The 20,993-nt window shown below is 45.4% G+C and overlaps 9 protein-coding genes across 9 annotated transcripts; 3 read left to right on the top strand and 6 right to left on the bottom strand.

Moving 5' to 3' along the window:
• Positions 1-165: 165 nt before the first annotated feature.
• On the bottom strand, positions 166-1,150 carry BABINDRAFT_15838 (SDR family NAD(P)-dependent oxidoreductase; the record flags this gene model as incomplete). Its single annotated transcript, XM_019127293.1, has 2 exons — positions 881-1,150; positions 166-828 (listed from the first exon to the last, which is right to left on the bottom strand). Exons 1-2 carry the CDS (start codon positions 986-988, stop codon positions 166-168), a joined length of 771 nt encoding a protein of 256 aa, XP_018982479.1. The 5' UTR covers positions 989-1,150.
• A 636-nt stretch (positions 1,151-1,786) lies between these two features.
• BABINDRAFT_163875 (SDR family oxidoreductase) lies at positions 1,787-2,959 on the bottom strand (the record flags this gene model as incomplete). The annotated part of the gene is made up of 2 exons (XM_019130157.1): positions 1,787-2,650; positions 2,701-2,959. 2 exons carry the CDS (start codon positions 2,957-2,959, stop codon positions 2,046-2,048), a joined length of 864 nt encoding a protein of 287 aa, XP_018982478.1. The 3' UTR covers positions 1,787-2,045.
• A 6,267-nt stretch (positions 2,960-9,226) lies between these two features.
• Positions 9,227-11,763, bottom strand: BABINDRAFT_163873 (GRAM and VASt domain-containing protein). The gene has a single exon (XM_019130156.1). The coding sequence runs from the start codon at positions 11,654-11,656 to the stop codon at positions 9,296-9,298; it is 2,361 nt and encodes a 786-aa protein (XP_018982477.1). The 5' UTR covers positions 11,657-11,763; the 3' UTR covers positions 9,227-9,295.
• A 1,471-nt stretch (positions 11,764-13,234) lies between these two features.
• Positions 13,235-14,012, top strand: BABINDRAFT_169489 (uncharacterized protein; the record flags this gene model as incomplete). The annotated part of the gene is made up of 3 exons (XM_019130662.1): positions 13,235-13,245; positions 13,293-13,396; positions 13,444-14,012. The coding sequence occupies 3 exons, from the start codon at positions 13,235-13,237 to the stop codon at positions 14,010-14,012; spliced, it is 684 nt and encodes a 227-aa protein (XP_018982476.1).
• Positions 14,013-14,029: 17 nt separating this feature from the next.
• Positions 14,030-14,475, bottom strand: TTR1 (dithiol glutaredoxin). Its single transcript, XM_019126756.1, has one exon. It carries the CDS (start codon positions 14,368-14,370, stop codon positions 14,047-14,049), a length of 324 nt encoding a protein of 107 aa, XP_018982475.1. The 5' UTR covers positions 14,371-14,475; the 3' UTR covers positions 14,030-14,046.
• Positions 14,476-14,729: 254 nt separating this feature from the next.
• BABINDRAFT_163870 (uncharacterized protein) lies at positions 14,730-15,650 on the bottom strand. Its single transcript, XM_019130155.1, has one exon. The coding sequence runs from the start codon at positions 15,600-15,602 to the stop codon at positions 14,874-14,876; it is 729 nt and encodes a 242-aa protein (XP_018982474.1). The 5' UTR covers positions 15,603-15,650; the 3' UTR covers positions 14,730-14,873.
• Positions 15,651-15,992: 342 nt separating this feature from the next.
• BABINDRAFT_163869 (uncharacterized protein) lies at positions 15,993-17,178 on the top strand. The gene has a single exon (XM_019130154.1). It carries the CDS (start codon positions 16,060-16,062, stop codon positions 17,008-17,010), a length of 951 nt encoding a protein of 316 aa, XP_018982473.1. The 5' UTR covers positions 15,993-16,059; the 3' UTR covers positions 17,011-17,178.
• Positions 17,179-17,655: 477 nt separating this feature from the next.
• Positions 17,656-18,624, top strand: STD1 (Std1p; the record flags this gene model as incomplete). Its single annotated transcript, XM_019130661.1, has 1 exon — positions 17,656-18,624. One exon carries the CDS (start codon positions 17,656-17,658, stop codon positions 18,622-18,624), a length of 969 nt encoding a protein of 322 aa, XP_018982472.1.
• Positions 18,625-19,205: 581 nt separating this feature from the next.
• On the bottom strand, positions 19,206-20,687 carry FRS2 (phenylalanine--tRNA ligase subunit alpha; the record flags this gene model as incomplete). Its single annotated transcript, XM_019132066.1, has 1 exon — positions 19,206-20,687. One exon carries the CDS (start codon positions 20,685-20,687, stop codon positions 19,206-19,208), a length of 1,482 nt encoding a protein of 493 aa, XP_018982471.1.
• Positions 20,688-20,993: the final 306 nt, after the last annotated feature.

Here is a 20,993-nt window from a genome sequence, read left to right as displayed (position 1 = left end):
ACCACTAACTAGTCAAAAGAATATTTTTCATTCACAAGATATAAAACTGAAATTCCCAACACTCGGTAGCTGTACGGAATATAGCCTAATCTGAGCTAAGAAGAGATCGCCCAATGACACTTATCTGCCTCAATCGTACCTTTAGTACATTATTCGTGAAACAAACTACTCATACAGACGACCAGCTAGGTGGATCCCACCGTCGATTGGTAACACAACACCGTTGAGGTAGTCACTACCAACACCACCACACATGAACTGAACGATCCCCATAAAGTCCTGCGAGCTGCCCACTCTCCTTCTTGGGTTGTTCGCCACATAGGCCTTTCCCATAACGTCCAACAAACCGTCGGTCATTTCGGTACGGAAGAAACCTGGCGCAAGTACATTAACGGTGATATTACGCGGACCCAACTCCAACGCAAGAACTCTACCCAAGTGGTTCACACCAGCCTTGGAAGCGGCATACCCGTAGCTACCGCCCACGCCCACATCGGCGCCAATGCCAGCGATAGAACCGGTGATCAAGATTCTGGCGGGGTCGGAAGGAGTGCCGTCCTTCTCCAATAAGGACAAGTGCTTCTGAATAGAAGCAAAGACTGCGGTAATGTTCACATCCAAAACTTCACGAATAGCCGAAATAGGGTGGGTTTCAATCGCTCCACCCTTAGCAATACCGGCGTTGGCAATCAAAATGTGGAGCTTATCCACCTTAGCTACAACAGCCTTATAAAGAATATCCAAACCCAGTTCACTGGTTACATCAGCAGCAACCCCGACGATCTGGCACTTTGGATTGTGTTCGGCGGCGATAGATTCAAGATATTTCTTGGCCTCTTGGACTGCCTCATGACTCCTGACTCCTGGACGTGATAAAGACAACGGAGATCTGAGTGCGGACTAAGCCCTCCGCAGCATCAAGGCCTAAGCCCCTAGAGGAGCCAGTAACGAGGGCATTCTTGCCAGTAAAGTTGATTGGTGCAGACATAGTGCGAAGATAGTTTTCGTGCGTGAATAAGTATGCGTGGATGAAACGTACTCACGGAGAGTACGATGGCTTTATATAGCAATGAAAAACCTCTGCATCTCTGTTGCCCTAATTTCAATATGCGGGAATTATTTCTTACAAGCTAGAAAATAAATATACGGGTAGTGGCGGCCCATAGATGATGACAAATTCTGATTATGGTTGCTATCTACCAAGTTATGCACGTGCTCTTGCGAATATCCTGTATAGGCCGGTCTGGCCTGCAATGTTCCATATTCACCCGTCTCGAAGATTGTTCAACACTGAGATTTGTTCAGTTTCGGAAAGTTAATTATGACGTACATTGTATCAATACACGATGAATATTCGCTTTAAAATAGGTTACTCACCTCGGCATGAACACTAAAGGTAATGCTTTAGGTTTTTGTATAATATTCTTCTGCAGGCGCATGGTCAATACAAAATTACCCCTTGCCACGCACTGATAGTATTTCTCGCCTCCCTGCGGGAAGCATAATGGTTTTTCTTTGCCCCGACACTTGTTCTGGCTCAGCTGCTGCACCTTCATTCTGCAATATAGAGCCTTTGATAAACGCTGACACTGGCTTCCCCTATGAGTGCGTATCCTAGAACGGATGGTGTATGTATAAGGAATGCTATATCGCAGTCTGTGTATAGTTCGTAAGGTTTGGCTCATTTACGACGAGGTTGGGTCGTTAGGTTTGAAGGGCGTTATGAAAGACAAAATCGCACCCTTGGTGCATGATCCTTTACAGCATGAATACTGAATAGGTGTACGATTATCATATTGTCACTCTTCGACATATTTCTCTCATGCGTGCCTGAAACTGGTTTATGAAATTTTGTTCTATTAATTTAACCATCCACTCATTTTGCGGTATATCTAGCGGGAAGTTTCAAACTAAATTAGTTGGCAGAAAAAATCTTGCTTATTATAAACCCCCTGCGTACTGGAAGCTTAGACAGCTTTACATATGACTCCGGTGTCGTATAATCTGTAACGTACATACCTACAAACTGAGGTCATCGGCATAAACTAATCCGCCTTCTTGGAGAATTTTTTCTGAAGGGCAGCCTCGAGTGGCAGCAACTTGAAGCTCACCGAAATGATCATCTCAATGATAAATCTCGGGACGATAGCCATAAGAATAGACGCAGCAGTGGCCTTGGCTCCTCTATAGACATTGAGTCTGTTGCTACTGGACTCAATATCGTCAACAACTTTCTTGGCGTAAACCTCGGCCGACATTGGATGGTTCTTGGAAACCTTCTGCCTCATTTCGGTAATTGAAGCGTCAAATTCAGCACAGGCGTAGACAGAGGTCTCTGGAAAAGGTCTGTTGTCAGCAATGTTCGTCTTGACACCCCCGGTAACCACATTGAGCACTCTAACACCAAATGGCTTCATCTCCAAGTGCAAAACAGCCGCAAACTGGTGAATTGCAGCCTTGGTGGCACCGTAAATAGAACCCCATGGTAAAGGCACGTCACCCGCAACGGATCCAGTGAAGACAATGATACCTTTGGCTTCAATCAAAAGCGAGGAGAATTCACGTGTCATTCTAACAGGACCAAGAACATTGGCCTGGAAACATTGCAATGCCTGTTCGTCAGTAGCGTCGATCGCTGGGATAGTGCACGCTGGATCATTAGTAACTTGCTCCAAAACCAAAACTGGACTCTACACATACCCTGGCCGGCATTGTTGTACAACACGTCAAGTTTACCGTTAGTTTCCTTTTCCACGTATGCTTTGGCTTTTTTGACGCTTTCCAAGTCGGTAACATCACAAGTGAAGATTTTGACGCCGTACTTCTTTAACTCCTCCATTGGCTCCAATCTTCTCGCACAGGCATAGACCTGGTAGCCTCTCTTGGCCATTTCGATGGAGGCGGCGTACCCGATACCAGAGGAGGCACCGGTGATGACTGCGGTCTTTTGTTCGGGCATTAATATAGAAATTTAGTCGTGGATCGAAGAGAATAGAAAAGAAGAGTATAAAAGCACAGCTCCAAGGCTTAGCGGGGCATACATATGCTTGTGTGCGATTGCTAACTATGCAGGGAGTGGCAAAATTAAGCTTCGAGGCCAGTTGTATGGGTCCCCGTGACCCCTGCATTTTTCCTTCCTGATTCCCGCGCACATAAGGATCTGCGCTGCGAGGAAGCAGAGCCCAGGAATTAAGTTCAACTTGATTTAACACCAACACAGGAATTTTGTGGTGTAGTATACTATGGTTGCCGAAGAAGTACCTCTGTACATAATTTTATGATAAACGTGTCTTGGGTCCAATATTGTTCAGGCGCTTTCTTGGCGTGTCGGAGAGCCCCGGGTCCACCTTACTTTAGCCGTGCCGTGGTAAGTGTGTAGCTGTTACATGGTAGGAATCGATACCCTATATAAAGGGGTGGGCTTTTCCTTTTTTATCCTATATACATTTTATAGTCAGCCAGTATATTACTACTAAAAGTAGATACTCTACACCCCAGGTAGAGATATACCACAGATACTGTGTATATTATTTATTTTTGTGTTGACTCACAGTACCTGTGGTATATATAGTAGGTAATAGTGGGTATTATCAGCTAACTAAAAGAGAAGAATTTTCCTCTATCCAATATAAACAAGAAAACGATAACCGATGGCCTTGTGTACTGAGATGGATACGATACCCAAACGTCCGACTATCAGGGGTACGGATATAACGACCGACAACGCCCGTCTAGTTAAATGGCATGTTTAGTATACTACCTGTGTTTAGCATGTCTATAGTGAAAGCTCCTGGGGTACGGTATAGTCTCCGACCTTATACTTTAAATATATGTTAATTTCTCCTACTGATACCTGTGATACTCTTGGTATTTTGCTTTATTCTTTAATATTCAGTATTGTTTCAACTCATGGCCACAGTGGATTTGTTCTTTCCGGGTGTAATGTCGTAATCGGGCTTTCTAGTAGGTTGTTGTCATAAATTTATACATAATCATTGATAATATAATTTTATATCGGGTATTAGTATAATACGCTAACAAAGGTCGGACGCCGCACTTGGTGATGTTTCCCGGCGCATAGAAAGATCCAAGGTCTTTTTAACGAATAAGAAAAAAAATTCTCCCTTCAACAGATATTTATCCAAGTTGTTTCAGTGACAAAAACAGTCTTGATAGATGAGACACCTAGTGACGAAGCAAGATCAGTATTAGATGGGGCTGGAGTAAATGAGGATGCGACAGAAGAGTTTGGAGTAGCAGAGGAACTTAGAACAATTGGTGTTGAATCGGTGGATGAGCTTGGGTCTGTAGAAGAGCTTGGAGCGGCGGAAGAACCTGAGACAATAACTTCTGGATCGACAACTTCAGGGTCGACAGGAGGATTTGGAGCTCCAGAGGAACTTTGATCAACGGAAGAGCTTGAAGTAACGGGCTCTGGATCAGCAGAAGAGCTTGGAACAACAGACACTGGATCGGTAGGAGAGCTTGGAGCAGCAGAGGAACTTGGATCTGCGGAAGAACTTGAAGATAACTTCAAGGAAGAACTCAGGGATGATATTAAGGAAGAGCTTGGACACAGAGTAACAGCGGTAATCGTGGAAATAGAAAAAGTAGGAACTAACGAGGTTTGAGAAATTGTTTGAGTCTGGGTGCTGGTGGTCGTATAGCGAAAGGTACCATACTGTGGAATAAGCAAGAAGGTACCTGTCGCCGATCTCCACTTAGTGGTCAGAGTGTGGGTATAGGTGTTTGTCTGAAATAATAAGGTGCTATACGTGTAAGCTGACATCTGAACCTTATCAACCACAGTGCACCCATTGGGCTGAATGAAAGTTCTAGTTCCTGTTACCACACTTGGAGGAGGCTTTTCATTCGTACACATATCCCAGGTCATACACTTGGTGAAAGCTGGATAACCCAACGCGATACATTCTGCATTAATAGAGCCAAGGACACAGTTCAAGCCGTTAATCGGGTTCAACCAGAAAAGAGAAGACCCCAAAATAATAGTCTTGGAAGTAGCCCCACCTGAAAAGCGCAGAGTAAAGCCGATTAAGGTTTCGAAACAGTTATACCCTCTCAGAAGATCCACGCCAAGTACTACTGGATAGGTGACGGTGTCGTTATAGGAAAGGATAAAGGCACCCTGGGTAGGATTAACGGTAACACTGACAGAGGTAAGCAAACTAACAATGGCGGTTAAAAAAGAGACATCAAAATCAGTAGCTCCCAACGGATTATCATAACTGAAGTACCATTGGACAATGTACTTGTAGTTTCTAACCCCAGTTCCTAAAAGAGTGATGTCGTCGGTTGAAGCAGCATAGAATTCCGCCGTGGCCTGCCAGGAACTCGCACCCTGACCACCAGAAGTAACATAAGAATTACAGAGGTTGGATGGGACGGGGTTAGTGAGACTGGTAGAAACAGTAGTGGTACGTACAGTAGCCATGGCTACCTGAAATAGAAAGGGAACCAATAACAACGAAGAGAGCTTCATAATGGTTTTGGTGATTTTTGAAACAAGTGTCTAAACTAACTGGGGACATTGATCGTCTTATATAGCGCTCGATTTTAATCCTTTATGGGGGGTTAAGATAATCGTTTCTATTAACTCAGGGCTCAACTAGTGGATACGTAGTCTAACGCCAAGCAATTAATATTAAATTGCAAAGTGGGAGTCTTAGTCGACAGCTTTTAACATACGATTAGTTACGAACCAGGGAACCAGTCAATCCCTGTCAGGAAGGCAAATCATCTGTTGAAGGAGGTCTAGAAGCATAGGTTTAGGTTTTGAATGTTTTTAGTTTCACGATAAATTTACAATTTAGATTTCAACAGTGCTGATTTCCACGTAACCTGAAGGAATTGAAGAGATGCAAGTTTCACCTTTCTTGTGGTAATCCATTCTTCCATGATCCGTAATATTTGTCATGGTACTATCTAAACTAGAATAATTGCTATAATGGTTTCTGAAAAATGTGCAGCTGTGGGTTCTTGTGTACTGACGCAGTGGTGATGCACCATTTAGTGCATTCCCAATGTGCAACCCCTCCGCTGAGAGACACTCCTAAATATGATTTTAGGCAGTTTGAAAGTAGACTAATACCTTGTAAATCAAACTTCTATATCAAGAATAGGATAAAGTTGCCAGTTGTTAGTCATTGTTTTATGAGGATAATAGGACTCTTTGATACAGGGAATGCAATTTTGCATAAACTAGTGGACGTGCAGCATGCGCCTTCCACTGAATGGATCAATCAGATAGCCCAAAATTTAGAACCCTGGGATTGCAGAAGGCAAGTGAATGTATAAGAAATATATTGGGAAAGTGAATGAATCCGTCGCTTAACCGTTATATGAAGGCTAGCTAGCTTAATCATTCACTCACTAATCAGTTCCTGACACCTTAGCTACTTGTTTCAACATGATTGGATGACTTCAGACAGTATCTGGTTTTTTATCTTTATTTGAAATTATCACATCCATATTCACGTGCACCCATAAATGATACCAGGACGTTCTGTACAATCGGATGCATCCCCTCCGCACTAAACACCCTGTACGTTTAAGAAAAGGGGTATAACTATACATCTACTACAGTATTTGCATAGACAATGTTAACAATATTACGCTTTCGGTGTCTCTCCCTATACTCGACTCCTTTAGCGGAACCTTGGAATTACCTCAAACTTTGATAAGTATCGTCCTAAGAGGTGCAAATCTCTCGTGTAAACCCCCAGCTAGCCGTTTTGATGCACTCCTAAACGTTTATTCTCATATTAATCCCTGTTCACACCTTACTCATGAATTAGAACTTTTTTCCGGGAACGACCGGAATCTCGTTCCGTGACCGCACTAACGTAGCTTGCAACAGCACCACATTCTTGTTTACCCCTCTGCCAAAAGTTTAGACTGAGCGAACTGATTAGTTCCGCATGCTAATGAAATATAAATATATATATCTCATGGTAAGCATCGTTCATACAATTTCAGGGTTGAAAGCTTGGATCTATTTATTTATAGATGCATATCAGTCAATTTCTACGTGGTAGTTTCAATCACTAGGCAGACGCATGCAGACGTCCGAGTTCTTGCTCGGTATTAAACGTAAAGGGTAGTATCCCTGCATATTCGGTATGTTTTTGTAAATCTTTCGTGCTCTAGATCTTCGCGTCATATGAGTTCTTTTGCCAAAACAAGATGCAGCTTTTCGAGCAATGTTTTTGGAGGTATGGTAGGCGATGCTTTGCAACAGTAATTGATCTTATATACGTTGCGAAAGGCTATCACGGAAACTGAGACTGGTTTAATACAGAACAATATAGTTTTGAATTCATAGGTCATAAAAACCCTGAATCGCCCAAGTCATAATCCTTAGAAGCCACCAAGGGTAATAAACCGAGCACAGGTTGCGTTGCCATGACGTAGCCTATATGCATAAGCCCGTTTGGTATGTTTGCTATATCCAAAATTTTATAATCCGGTCCATAAAATTCTCTATTAATACCGTATGGAACACTCTATTTAGCCTGTTCAATCGGCAAGGCTACCCGTATTCTCCGTACCTCTTAGCTGGCTAGTTATCGCGTGCATAACCTGGCTCGTATATTTGTGGGGACCCTGGATATGCATGAATTTATGCATTTCTGCATTATGCCGCTGATCTTCAACTCTTCAATCTTTCCAATGACCCCAGTGCCTCGATGAACTCAGTTATACTTCCGTCATTCTTGTGCTATACTATCTGGGTGTTTAGGAAGCCCGAGTCGCCGCATGCAAAGTTGTGTGCGGATGATCGATTCCCTCCTGGAGTTAGTGTATAAAGGGAAACGAAGGTGGCGGATTATCCTCATTCTAACACGTTTTCGAAGATGGAAGAAAGTGAACCAAACATGTATAGTTTGCTGGTTATTACAGAGGTCAGTATCTCAAAGAACTCAGGGAAAGAAACCAGAACGAGGTTTTTCCTAGGCCGGGATTATTCAATAAACAAAAAATACATATGTATTGGTTGGTGTATCCTGGTCGATAATGTCATTAACTGGTGGTATCCAATTTTACCCGCAGGATATTTCACATGGATAATTGATTTTAAATTCATACTAGGCCAAAAGTCTTTTATATCTAGAACATCAATAATTTTGCACGCCCTTTCAGATTGTACCTCTCAAAATACCCATATCATGTTTCCTCATTTACAGAACTTGTAGTAAAAGTTCCATTTAACTAAACGGATGTCGTTGGCTGTTATATCTATACCCCTGATTGTCGGATATTCAGATATCGTATCCATCTCAATGTATAAGGCCGTCGACTACCCTTTTCTTGTGTGTATCAGATAGAGGAAAGTTATTCCTCTAGCTAGCTACCAGTATCCACTATTTTCCACTAAATATACCACAGCACTCATCCTCCTTAATACCTTGTCGTACCGTTTGTGACTTGAAACTCAGTACAATCGACCATGAAAACCCACACCAGAACAGATTTTTAAATTTTCATCCAATTACTTAAAAAACAAAGAATTATGAGAGTCCCCTCCCCCCATATGCCTGGATGTATCCGACTGAGCTAAGAAACATACAGCCCAAAGGTGGAAAGCGAGCCGAAAAAAATGCCAACGTGCAGCGAAAGATGAGAAATAAAGCTGATTCGTGGATAGATGAGAAGATATCGCGGAATACGGAGACAAAAATGAATAAGGAAAAGGAATAAAAGTAAATTGAGTATGCAATAAAGAAACTGGTTAGAAGGCTCGAGTAAATGGTAAAGGGTAGCAGATAAAAAGGAATGAGCGTAGAAAGCCGAATGGAAGGAGCTTGGAGTATGGGATTTAAATCTGGGCTATGGTCAGTGAAAAAGGAAAGTCACCAGACACAAGGCATACACGAAGGTCAAGCAGGAAACCCGATCACAGGAAGTACCATACATTGTCGAGGGAACCGCAATCACAAGAAACTGGAACAAAGTAAGATCAGGTCACTGGTGGAAGTATAGAATCAAAGAAAAATGCAGATAGGGGTGACTGACCAAGGAAACCTATACCATGAAAATCTGTGTACAGAACGTCATTGCTTTATAAAAAAACTTGCCAAGATTATCGTCTTATTATGAGCTCTTAACAGAAAATTATCATTTAACAAACCATATCCGAAGTTCGCTAATGGACCCGTACTTAACTTACCCACGCTGTAAATTCTCACATGAAAGTCGCTACGCTTCGCCTGCTAAATCACTATCTAGATTTCATCCAATCGCATAAGCTCCCCAGCATTTCTACTGAAATGTTTCCCTATCCGCTCCTTTCCTCACCTCTCTTGCGGGTACCTGCCCTATCATGCATCCAGTCCCAGAGTTCCCCGCCGGCCTCAAAATACTTCTCATTCCTGCTGTCATGCACAGACGGAACCAAATTGTAGATCCGCCCATTATGCTCCATTTGATACATTCCAGCACTCCCCAATAGCAAACCGTTAGAAGTCCGTCCAAAGAAAGAAAAGATAAGGTACACAATGAGTAGCAAGGCTGGGATCTTGATAATGTATGGGATAGGCAACGGGATGGCAGTAGAGAGGGAATCAGTTGTAGTTATAAGCCCAGGAGGCAGTGGTGAAGGAGGCACCACTGGCGTGACCTCCGCCTCAATCACCTCTGACTTCTTTCTCTTTGACTTGGATCTTGTCCGACCCTTCCCATTTGCCGCAACAAATGCCTTAAGTTCGGATATCAAAATACCCAATAGTTCTTTTTGCCCGCTGATGGAACCGTTCTCTACTGCATTTTTGATCCAGCTTTTGCTCGTCCACTCCACAGACGCTACTATGTATACCTTAGTGCCGTTATTCTCACCCCAGGCAAAGTAAAAGCGCGTCTGGACGCTAAAAGACCCCCCAGACGGCATGTCTGGGGTTCTGGCTGACCGCAAAACCATGATTGACGAATCAAAATCCTCCTTCTCAATTATTTCTGTGACCTCGCACTTCGTCTGCTTCGGGCCAATTGGCCCATGGAGAGGCTTCACATAGTTGTACTTACGGGTTTTCTTCCCGGATGGATCCTTCTTGAACACAGGGATCTGAGAGATATCCCTATTATTCTGTTTCTCCAAGATATTGCGGAGATTCAGCACATCATTTCCGAATAAGTATCCAAATACGGTACCAAGCGGCGCATTCAATGTTTCATTGACAATCTCAACGTCACTTGGCGCTTTGATATAGCCAAGAAATGTTGGAGCATGTCCAGTTTCCGCACCGGATGATAGTTCGCTCGCCTTAGGCTCGTCACTTGCTATACTCAATTCCTCAGTGTTACTCGAATAGTGGTAGTCTAGCTCTTCGCTCGACAAATCGGTGGGCGAGCAGAATGTCAGTGAAAGGGTTCCCGAGCGTCTGCGGGCTCTCAGACGGCGGGGGTCGCCTCTCACTGCTGATTCCTGCACCGCATTTCTCCACGTCTCGGTGAGCATGTCGGACGATGAGTCACGCGAGAGGAAGCTTGCGAATACGTACCGCTCGTGGAGCGTCTGCACCACCATCGCATTGGGAAGCATCACTGCGGTTGACTTTTTCTCGATTTGTACCACCTTCTTCAACGGAATCACCAAGTTCGTGACCCAACCGGGACTGTTTGAGTTGAAACAGAGGTGATGCGTGCTCACGTATAGCTTGCCGTGGACGAGTATTTCCTTCGACAACGCGCAGCCGTACACAGCCGTGCACTTTTCCGTCATCGGAAGTGTCTTGAACAACTGGTGAAACTCCACATCTAGCGTAGGCTCCAAAGGCGTTTCCGGCACGGACAGCGATAACTCACGCACGCTGCGGTCCGCCGACAACACCGTGCGGTTAAGGCTAAGCAGACGGCGCCTAGTTTTGAACGTGGCAAAAATTTTCGGCTTGTGGCGATTTTTTGACACCTGTGGCGACAAAGCCACGACGAAACCCGGCGTACTCTCCTCACTAGTGGCAGGAGTCAAGATCACTTTGGGGTTGGTGTCGTCACGTTTGGTGGCTTCGCTAAACGTTGCGAGAGAAGGGTCGTCGTTGCTGGACGTATTTATAGAGGATTCCTTAATAGACTGGGATTGCACGTATTGTACCATTGTGGCCTTAGTAATGGACTGGTTCTCTTCAAGAATAGTAGAGGTGGACACATCGGTGCCCCGCACGAGTGGTTTCTCACGAGGAACAATGCTGCTGGTGAGATGGTGCGCGGCAGAGATGATCAGCGACATGAAACCTTCACGTGTCTCAGTCGAGGATGTATCTAGGATTTCCGGGTGAGGCAAAGCCATGCTGGAGTAGACGGAAGGCGTGTTAATATGGGTGAAGGGCACGCCGGCGGTGTCTGCTTCGCGTGTAGGCTTCCGTTCCAAGGGTCTGATTAGCGGAAGCAGCTCTGATATATCGCTAAACAGACACGAGGGTTCGTGCTGTGGTACAAAGATATGCTTGAGAGACTTGCTGTCGGAGAGATGGATCAGGGAGTTGTGGGGGCTGAGGCGTGAGCTCTTGTCACGATGCAATTGCGACTTGGGCAGTCCAGGCTGGGACAAGTACGGCACGAGGTCATTGATGGACTGAGATCTGCGGCGTGAAAGCCTTAGGTACTTGTGTCTGAAGCCAGTACTAGAGTCAGGGGATGAGCCCATTTTGCAACAGTCAGAGGATAGTAGCTTGGTACGAAATAGGCTTTGGTTGCTGTCAGGGTTTTTCAACGCGCAGGTGCAGTCCCCAAACGGGCAAGTATACGCCCGAGGCGGAGTGCGTCTACATAGTAGGGTCTGGTAGACACTGTAGCCGTATAGCCGACTTATGACCCGTGCCGTATGAAGTCAAGTTTGTAATAACAGATAGATTGTCGAAAAAATAACGTTTCCGTTTAGTAAAAATACTCTAGGGTAATTTCTAAAGGTCGATAATCATTCTTTATTCATATTACTGCGGCGGGTCTATTTCGCAGTCTAGACTGTTGCCAGTGCTTACATAGCCCCGTAAAATGGAGCTGTGGTAAGACGCAGCACATATCACGCAGGACCTCTGCTTATCGGGGCAAAGATCCAAGCAGTCGTTGAGAATCATTTATTCCTAGTGCTGTCCAGGAGGTTTGTAAAAGCGGTGACTAGGTGTACATCTAATTAACTCGAGATACAGATTGTTCCATTAGTTTCTGCTGGTCATACCCACTGAGACCGAAAATCACTTGGCCCTTGTGCCACACTGTTCGCCCTTGGTAAACTACAGACTATATTGGTTTAGCCGTATGCTCGTGGTCATGAAGATACGCGCGGCTGCGCGGTATTAATTTTCCAGATGCCATACCCGATGCTCACGACAGCCACCAAAATGGGTTTGCCGCTGCCAAGCCCCGCGGTATGCTGCATGCAGAGTATCGAGAAGCTACATCACCCGGGGAGCTGGATACTAGTGTATGGAAACTTGTATTTACCAAATTTAACCACCCATCAAGGTTAAAGGTCCCACCTACCTGTAAACCGATCATACAATCACAGTTATAGTGTATGCTAATCCAATAACTCGTTTAGGCATGAACGAAACGTATCATGTTATATAGTAACCCGAACAGTGGCCTTTCCTATAGCCGATAATGCCCACAGCACGCAATCCATCCCACGCCTGTTTTACATAGTTTACAACTATTCCTGGTAGACCTTTTACAACTTATAATTGCAGATGGTAATCTAGCTACAGTCAAAGGTTGGCTTGGCACACTCGCCGCCTCACGATCTGGCATCCTGCTTAACGACCCTCGGCTCATCCTCGGTGGCATAATATAGATACCCTTATGACTTACTAAAACCACCTTAACCTTCTCTTTGTTATATACCTAATATGTAATTTTTTTTTCTTTTTCAATAATATTCTCTCAGTAGCTAATGGTATCCACCGTTACTAGTTTAATATTCCGCAGCGTACTCTAACCTTAGGGCGGGTATATCAAGGGAACTAGTCTCACTGCTGTTTTTTGTTAACATTAAAGAAAAATTCATGTGGAATTATTATAATAAAATTTTTCAACTACATTTCTAAGGGACAAATATTGGCTATTCTCCCTGCCAACGCCACCCCGGGGTTATCTTTGGAACCCTGAGGGATGCACATTACAGGTCGTGGGTGAATGTGATTAGAAAAGTTCTGCAGATCGCTAAACTCATCTCAGGTTCGGATCCTGGTAGTGCATTTTCACCCTATCTAGTCGACACCTAGTCATGGCACCAATGTAAGTACCTCTATATGCTCCCCCTTGATCACAACTAACGCCTCCAGCACCTCGTTTGTGCGCATAGCTCTGAACCTCGCCCTACCAGTCCGCTTCTCGGTGGATCGCAAAGCAATCCTTGATTCGGCGCGCTCGAGTACACCTCATAAAGGTACGCCTTCTTATGCCATCTTTGTGGCACAATATTAACAACCACAGATGTTCTCTTCGAGGCTATGGTGGCATCTGCCAACACCCAGCGACACCGGTCGCTCCTTCTGATCAGGCCCGGCATCCGAGTTGTGCTCTCAAACGCGGATATCATCGTCTTGTTGGCGCTATTCAAAGAGGAGCTTTTACGGTACGTTACCCGCGAGCCACTATCCAAATTGGAGGCGCTTCTTCCCCCGAAGCTGGACCTCTCCTACGACCAAAAGGACCGGGTGGTGATTCCACTCGAGAAAGACGGCTGGAAGGTGCTTTTGGTGCTCAACTACAAGTTTCTTGTACAGTACCGGGAATTCGCACTGGGAAACGTCTACAGGCCCGAGGAGTTGAATTTCAACGGCCGCGGTGGCCAGGGCCATATGTTAGTGGAGCAAAAGACATATATCGGGGGGAGTAATGCCGCCGCAACGCATATTTTGGTCGAAGACGAAGATACCATCCCCGAAGTCGGTGAGGAACACAAAAAGGGCCGATTGAAGACCACGCACCAGCATTGCCGCGTACTCGGACGTGGGGTCGAGATCCGGGTGCTCCTGCGGCCGGCCCTACGGAGAACTTAGTCTACTTGTGTGACCTAATATACGTGTATTATACTTAAATGGCACCAGCAGCCTTCAACTTAGCTTCCAATTCGCCATTGCTCTTGATAGCATCCAAGTCAGAGTTACCGCCGATGTGTTCACCGCCGATGAAAATATTTGGAACGGTTCTCTGGCCAGTGATTTCCTGTAAAGCTTCCTGTAAGTCAGCACCGTCGGCTAATTGGTCCAATTCAATGACAAAGACGTCCTTAGCGTCAAAGGATCTGAGAGTAGCCTTGGCTTTGGCGCAGTATGGACAGTAAGACTTGGAGGCAACGAAAACCTTGTGGGTCTTAATCAAGGCCTGGATCTTTTCGATGGAAGCTTTAGAAGCCATTTTATATGTTTTTGGTGTTAATCAAGAAAGGCCAAGGAAAAAGGTATGGGGCTTACCTTGTCTATATAGGATTTGGATGAGAAAAATGCTTGCTGGGGTGCTGTAAAAAGAAAAAGAGTGGCGTGCGACGCACCAGACTGTGGCGGGGTCTCTCATTACTAATCCTAAGGGATCGAGCTATAAGATTTGTGTCGTCCAGCGAGTTAATTAATGAAATTTCGTGCCTGGGAGATGAGAAAGTATAGGTTAAGAGCCTGTAGTAGATTAACTAGTAAAGTCCTGGTAAACTTAAACGAGTTTTCATATTTAAGCCATTATGGAGACATTTTCAATCACACGCTATGTAAACAGATACAAGGCATTCATTAAACCATATTTCAATGTGCCCACAAAGGCACTTCCCGAAAGGGTATACCCCGTATGATCCATATAGCCATTAGGCCATTGTTATGACATTCTCAGATACTTGATTATTATACAGCTAATATACAAACGACTTGCGCTTAAAACTTCCTCTTCTTCTCTTGCATCTTCTTGTAGTGCGCTCTTCTGCCGCTGGTCTTGGCGGCCTGGATCTCGGTGTATTTTCTCTTCATAAAGTTACGGGTGTCGTCGTCCTTCAAGATCTCGTCCACCATGCTGGTACCTCTCTGTCTCTTGTTAATTCTGGCACTGTAGTACTCAGTATTGCCCTCGATGATGGTTCCCATCTGGAAGAACTCTGGGATTTTCCACTTGTCCTTCTTGTAGTGACGTTTCGGGTCGAGCGCGGCACGCTGCTGGATCAACTGAAGGTCGCGTCTGAGCTGTGGGGTCAAGCTTGTCTTTGGCATGTCAAACCATTTAGAGCCAGCGTTGGTAGCTTCAGACGCTTTGGCAGTAGCCTTGACGACAATCGGGTCGTTAATGCGAATGACCTTGGTAATGGTCTTGGTGGAAATCACAGAAGTGCTGACCTTGGTCGGCTTCAACAACTCGGAGTGCAACTTCGGCAAGGTGGCCGCGATTTTCTGGATCTTTTTGAATTCATCCTGGTCATCTTCGGAATTCATCTTGGTGCTGTTCTGGGCCTTAATTTCCTGGTTCAAATCGGTAAAGAGATCGTCTAAGGAAATGGACTCTGCGATATCCGACTCCGCGGAGGAGGTTCTGTATTCATCGGTCTGGGTGACGTCTGTGTGTGAATCGGAGTCAGAGACCACAGGGACTCGGACGGAGGTGCGCTTAGCCATGATGGGTAGTGACAAACGCTGCGTGTGGTATAGGAATGTAAACAGGGCTGATATATGCAAAGTGCTAATAAAAATTTTCAAATAAGGTGCAATTTATTTTTCTTTCTTTTGTGCAGGTACGTTGCTTATGTCAGCAGAGATAGTAGGGCCCCCGGGGAAATAGCGTAACATGTTTGCAATAAGTTCAAAAGGCAAGTATAATTATAAATCAAAAATACTGGGGTTGGAATTTTGACATATATCAAGTTAGAGGCTAACGTGGATTTAGTCCTCCGGTTGTATTCATCTTGGGGCTCGTTGCTGCACTCCCCGGTTTGACCACGCTCGAAACCTCAACCATTTTGCTTTTTCCAAAACGAAAACAAATGCGCGACTACAGTTCTTCATTCTAAGTGCTCATCTTTTTTATCCATTTACACCTATTTAATACCCCCCTTTCATACACACATAGCACGCAATGCCCGCGATAACAGTGGAACAGAAACCCGAAGAGACCTCCGAGGTGATTAACGACGTGGTCTTTTTGGCCACCTACGCCGACACAGACTCTGACGACGAGAGCGGAGAATTCAAGGAGTTTGATGACGAGGGCACCTACGGAATCGTCCGCAAAGATCCTGACACCCTGGCAGGCTCCAAGGAGTTGCACCCGTGCCAGTGGTCCACGTGCCGCTACACGTTCCCCGAGCTCGACCTTCTCGTGCACCACGTCATCATCCACCACATCGGCACCAGACAGTCGCAGTACACATGTCAGTGGCGCAACTGTAACCGTCTCGGGATGCCGCAGCCGTCACGGTTTGCCCTCGTCTCGCATATCCGCTCACACACGGGGGAAAAGCCGTTCTGGTGCTTGATTCCTGAGTGCTTGAAGAGTTTCACCCGAAGCGACGCCTTGGCTAAGCACGTACGCACGGTACACGACGTAAGCAGTACGGAGGTGGTTGACGCTAGCAGCCCCTGGTGGTGGGACGAAGACATCTGCAAAAGCACCAGAGCGAAGCGCGAAAAGGAAAGCGGAGTTGACACACGCGCGCGTGAATTTAATGCGAAGTTCAAGTTTGACCGCCTTTTCTACGAAAAGCTCCGCACAAAGCTGCAGCGCCGTTCCGAGCTGGCGGAAACGCCGTTTGCGCCTGCGTTGGCCCGGGCTACGTCTGACTTTGAGTTGTCCAGGGTCTATGTCAGAGATTGTATACCCACTGACGACGAAATCAACGGGCTCCACAACTTGGATGAACTCAAGTCATTGGCACACACGCTACTGGAGATGTTGGACCACGTGAGAAGCACAGAGTTAGCGTTAGGGGACGAATACGCCAAGTTGTCGTATAAGAAACGCAAGTTGTGGGAGGGAAAAAATCTTCTAGTCGATGCCCTTCTCGAGAAACAGTCTACGCCCATTTAACTCTGTGTATACGAATGCCCCGTGGGTGTTCCCGGTGGATCTTAACCCGGAAAGTAAAATTATCTAGTAACAAGTCTGGTACATTATGTGAGTCAAATGTAGCCAGATTAAAATCAACCGACATACTAAAGCTTTGTTATTACGCTTTAAGCAAGAGTAGCAATAAATTGAGATGTTGAATTTACTTGTAACAGACCATTAGATATGGCGACATAAAGTTTGATTTTAAAGCTGCACGCTCGGAGACAGATTATGTAAGTTCAGCCCCGGGGTTCAAACTCGGTGCCGGCAGGCGCAAGTTTTTCCGATGTAACAATGTTTTTCCACCGAGCGTCGTATCTTCCGGGTCTCGGTTTATTGCTAATAGTCACCGTGCGCTGCTAATGCTATAACTTCGCTTCTAAAGCTATGTGTGCCTCAAATGTGTCATTATCCATGTATATAGTGACCTGGATCCCAAAACATAGTGATATCTCTGACGGTAGTCTTGGAATACCGACAATCTCTACCAGACGAGCACGGATCAACCGTAAAAGGCGGGAAAAAGCTGCATGCTGTCGTAAGCCTTTTTTTTTCTCGCGCAAAATAGGAAATTAAACTAAATCTCTTACTCTGCCTTCTTCCTTTCATTCCTTATAGTCATTCATGTACATATCTGCTTACTCTCGTGAGCCAAGAGCTCAGCAAGGCCCCTCGAGCAGGTTTAACACCAAGGCCAGGGAAGCGGTCTACTCACACCTTCAAAAGACCACCAGCATCATACCCATCACCAGCCAGTCTGACAACCAATCCCTCTACACATCCCTATCTCGATGTTCTACCCAATCATCCTCCAATTCATCCTCCCAGTCATGCTTCTCTGGTAACTCGGTGGAAATTGCCGCGGGTATTTTATCCGGCGATGGGAGCGCTTACTCCCAAGCGTTAGTTTTATCCTTAGAACAAGTATTAAGGGATATTGAATCCATGAATTCCATTTATCCGCAAAGATGTCTTGGGATAGATATTCCTGCGTCCCCTTTGGACTCTCCGTTTCCTGATTGGGACTTGAATCTCCAGCGTACACAGCTCTTTGTCAGCGCTTTGCCGGCTCAGTGGCAAGGCCAAACTCCCCTTATTCAATCTAAGGTATACACCAAGGAATCGGGAACAAGACACCACCGCCGATTCCAGCTCATCTTGGTTCCGTACCAAATCACTGACCACGAGCTCATCCAACTCTTTGCGCTGTCCAGGCTCTATTCAGAGCACAAGTTGGATACGCAGTTTAAGCACCATGTCGCAGAGGTGTCCGTGAAGAAATCGCGCTTACTCCAGCTCTCCCAAAGAGCTAAAAACCTGCCTACCTCTGCGTCACTCGATATACCTCTCAGTTTTGAGTTAAAATGTATCGCCTTGCGGAACTATGTGATTAACTTGGGTTGTGCAGCGCAAACTTCCATTGAATTCAAACACGCCTGTAAGGTGATCAAACAAGATCGCTACGCCCAAATGTGTCACGCAGATCCAAGCACCACTAACCACGAAGCAAACCTTACCAAGGAGGAAAAGAAGGTATTGTGGAACACGATAAGAACGGATGTGTTTCAAAGAGCTGGTTTTGATGGAGAGTAAGACGAACTGTGCTTATCAGTTTAAACATGACCATAAAGAGTTTACGTTGCAATGAATTTTACGCCTTCTGATACGTGTAGTTTGTAAAATGAGTGTAAAGGAAGCGTCCAAGATAAACGGTTTGATTTGTCGTTGGTTTATTCTACCGATAGAGGGGATTCTTGAATATTGGGTATTAAATTACCATTCTACATTAAACAGTATTTTTTTTTTAAACTTGGGTATTTGCTGTGCCATTGTGCTAGGATTACTTGTTGGGCATCTAGTTTGGTGCTTATCAATCGTTTTAGTGTGCGTTTCCTATGTCTACACCTGTTTTCAAGTATGATGGTTGTTTAATGATTCCAGTGATTCAAAACATGGCTCTGGGATAACATACCGCTCACCAACGGGTCCATCGCTGCATAATTTCAACATATTTTAAAACACCTTAGGTATTGCTCCATCGATGCTTTCCCATTACTCATCTGCAGACTTCCATCTCCTTCTTACATCGTATACAGATATCTTATAGCATGCTTATTAAATCAAAGGTCCACCAAGTGGAGGGATGTACAATTCTCTAGGGGGAGAAGGCGCGCCTAGTACTCAGAGTCCAATCTAGCGGCCGGGTTGGACTCAATAAAGTCCAAGGTGACCTTGTGGCCTAACAACTCTCTGATGTTGTTACAGTCGTACTTGATCATGGTTGGTCTTTCCAACGACAACCCCCAGCCCAAGACTCTCAAGTCCTTTGGCAAGCCCATACTTTCCAACATCTCCGGTCTGAACATACCAGAGTTACCGATCTCCACCAACTTGCCCAACCCCTCGTGCCACGAGTAGATTTCCAACGATGGCTCGGTGTATGGGTTGTACGTTGGCTTGAAGGCCAAATTCTTGACACCCATCTTCTCAAAGAAAGACTTCATGAAAGCGATCAAGTCACCCAAGGTCAAGTTGTAGTCGGCAAGCACACCTTCAACCTGATGGAACTCAGCCAAGTGGGTGGCGTCAACCGCTTCGTTTCTGAAGACCCTGTCGATAGAGAAGAGTCTAGCCGGCTTTGGGTCCTTGGCCAATTGGTGCAACATGGCAGCGGAAGTGGCGGTGGTGTGGGTTCTCAAGACCATTCTCAAGGATTCATCCTCCTTCCAGGGGTATCTGTACCCGATAGACCCGAAAGCACCCTCCTGGTGAACTTTCTTGATGTTGTTCCAGTAGGTTTCGTCTTCTGGCTTCTTGGCAGTTAACGGATCCTTCAAGTAGAAAGTGTCCTGTAAATCTCTGGCTGGATGCTGTTGTGGCACGTAAAGGGTGTCGAAGTTCCAGAATCCGGTCTCGACGTACTGGTTGGATGGCATTTCGGTGAAACCCATAGAGAAGAAGATCTGTCTAAACTCCTCTCTGACCTTATTTAACGGGTGCAAGGCACCGGAATGTGGAGCCACACCCTCGGAGTTGAAGTTATATGGCTTGAAGGTGGCGGTCTTCCACTTACCGTTGGCAAGCATGTCGCTGGTGATGTCGGTCTCAACCTGGGCAATAGTCAAGGCAAACTCGGCACCCTTCTGGATCTCGTAGGAGAGGATCTTGGTCAAGGAGATCAACTTTCTCTTTTTCAAGTCGGCAAGCTCCTTTTTATCAGCCAAAGTGCCGTTTTCCTTGATGCTCCTCAACAAACCAGCAGTGCTGTCCTCTGGTAAATCAGCGACGTTGGACAAAAGAACGTCACCATCCTTCTTGATCCAACCATTTTTGAACGCTTTACCCTGACCCAATTTACCGGCTGGGCCCAAGACCTTGGCAACTTCGCTGATCTTCAATCCCTCCAAGTGCTTGGTCACTTCGGCCAATAATCTGAATTCGTGAGAACCCTCAGAAACAATCTCCTCACCTTCACTGGTCAACTTCCACAACTCCCTTTCGATAATGGAGAAGGTGATCATGGACTTGGCCACAAGGGAGTTAAGGGCAGCTTGCAAGACTTGCGACTCCACGTCTGGGAACACTGCGTCGGAGTGTTCGATGGTACCATTGTTGGTTTCAACGGCCTGCAACACACGTAATTGTAAGTCAGACATCTTTGCTGTGTGAAATATGTTTACCGAGAGACTTTTATACAAGTCTTTGGGGGCCGTGGCTTCAAGTAAAAACGGCAGGTCGGAACTGTACCTATCGCTACGCAAAAGATGGCTCAACTGTTCGTTCTTCGAGTCTGAAAAATTAGATGACTAAGGGGTTACCCGGTGAGCGAATGCACGACCCTAAGGGTGGAAGTGAAACGCCAAAGTATACGATTATCAGGATAAGAAGGGTATTATTTGCATACTAAATTGAAGAAAAAAAAGTTAGTGTGTATTATGAGATATTTCTACGCAGTAGGCATG

Source organism: Babjeviella inositovora, assembly GCF_001661335.1.
Source record: "Babjeviella inositovora NRRL Y-12698 unplaced genomic scaffold BABINscaffold_18, whole genome shotgun sequence".
Lineage (NCBI taxonomy): Eukaryota > Fungi > Ascomycota > Pichiomycetes > Serinales > Babjeviella > Babjeviella inositovora.
Note: the sequence above shows the minus strand (reverse complement) of the source record. Positions and strands in the feature narration are given on the sequence as shown.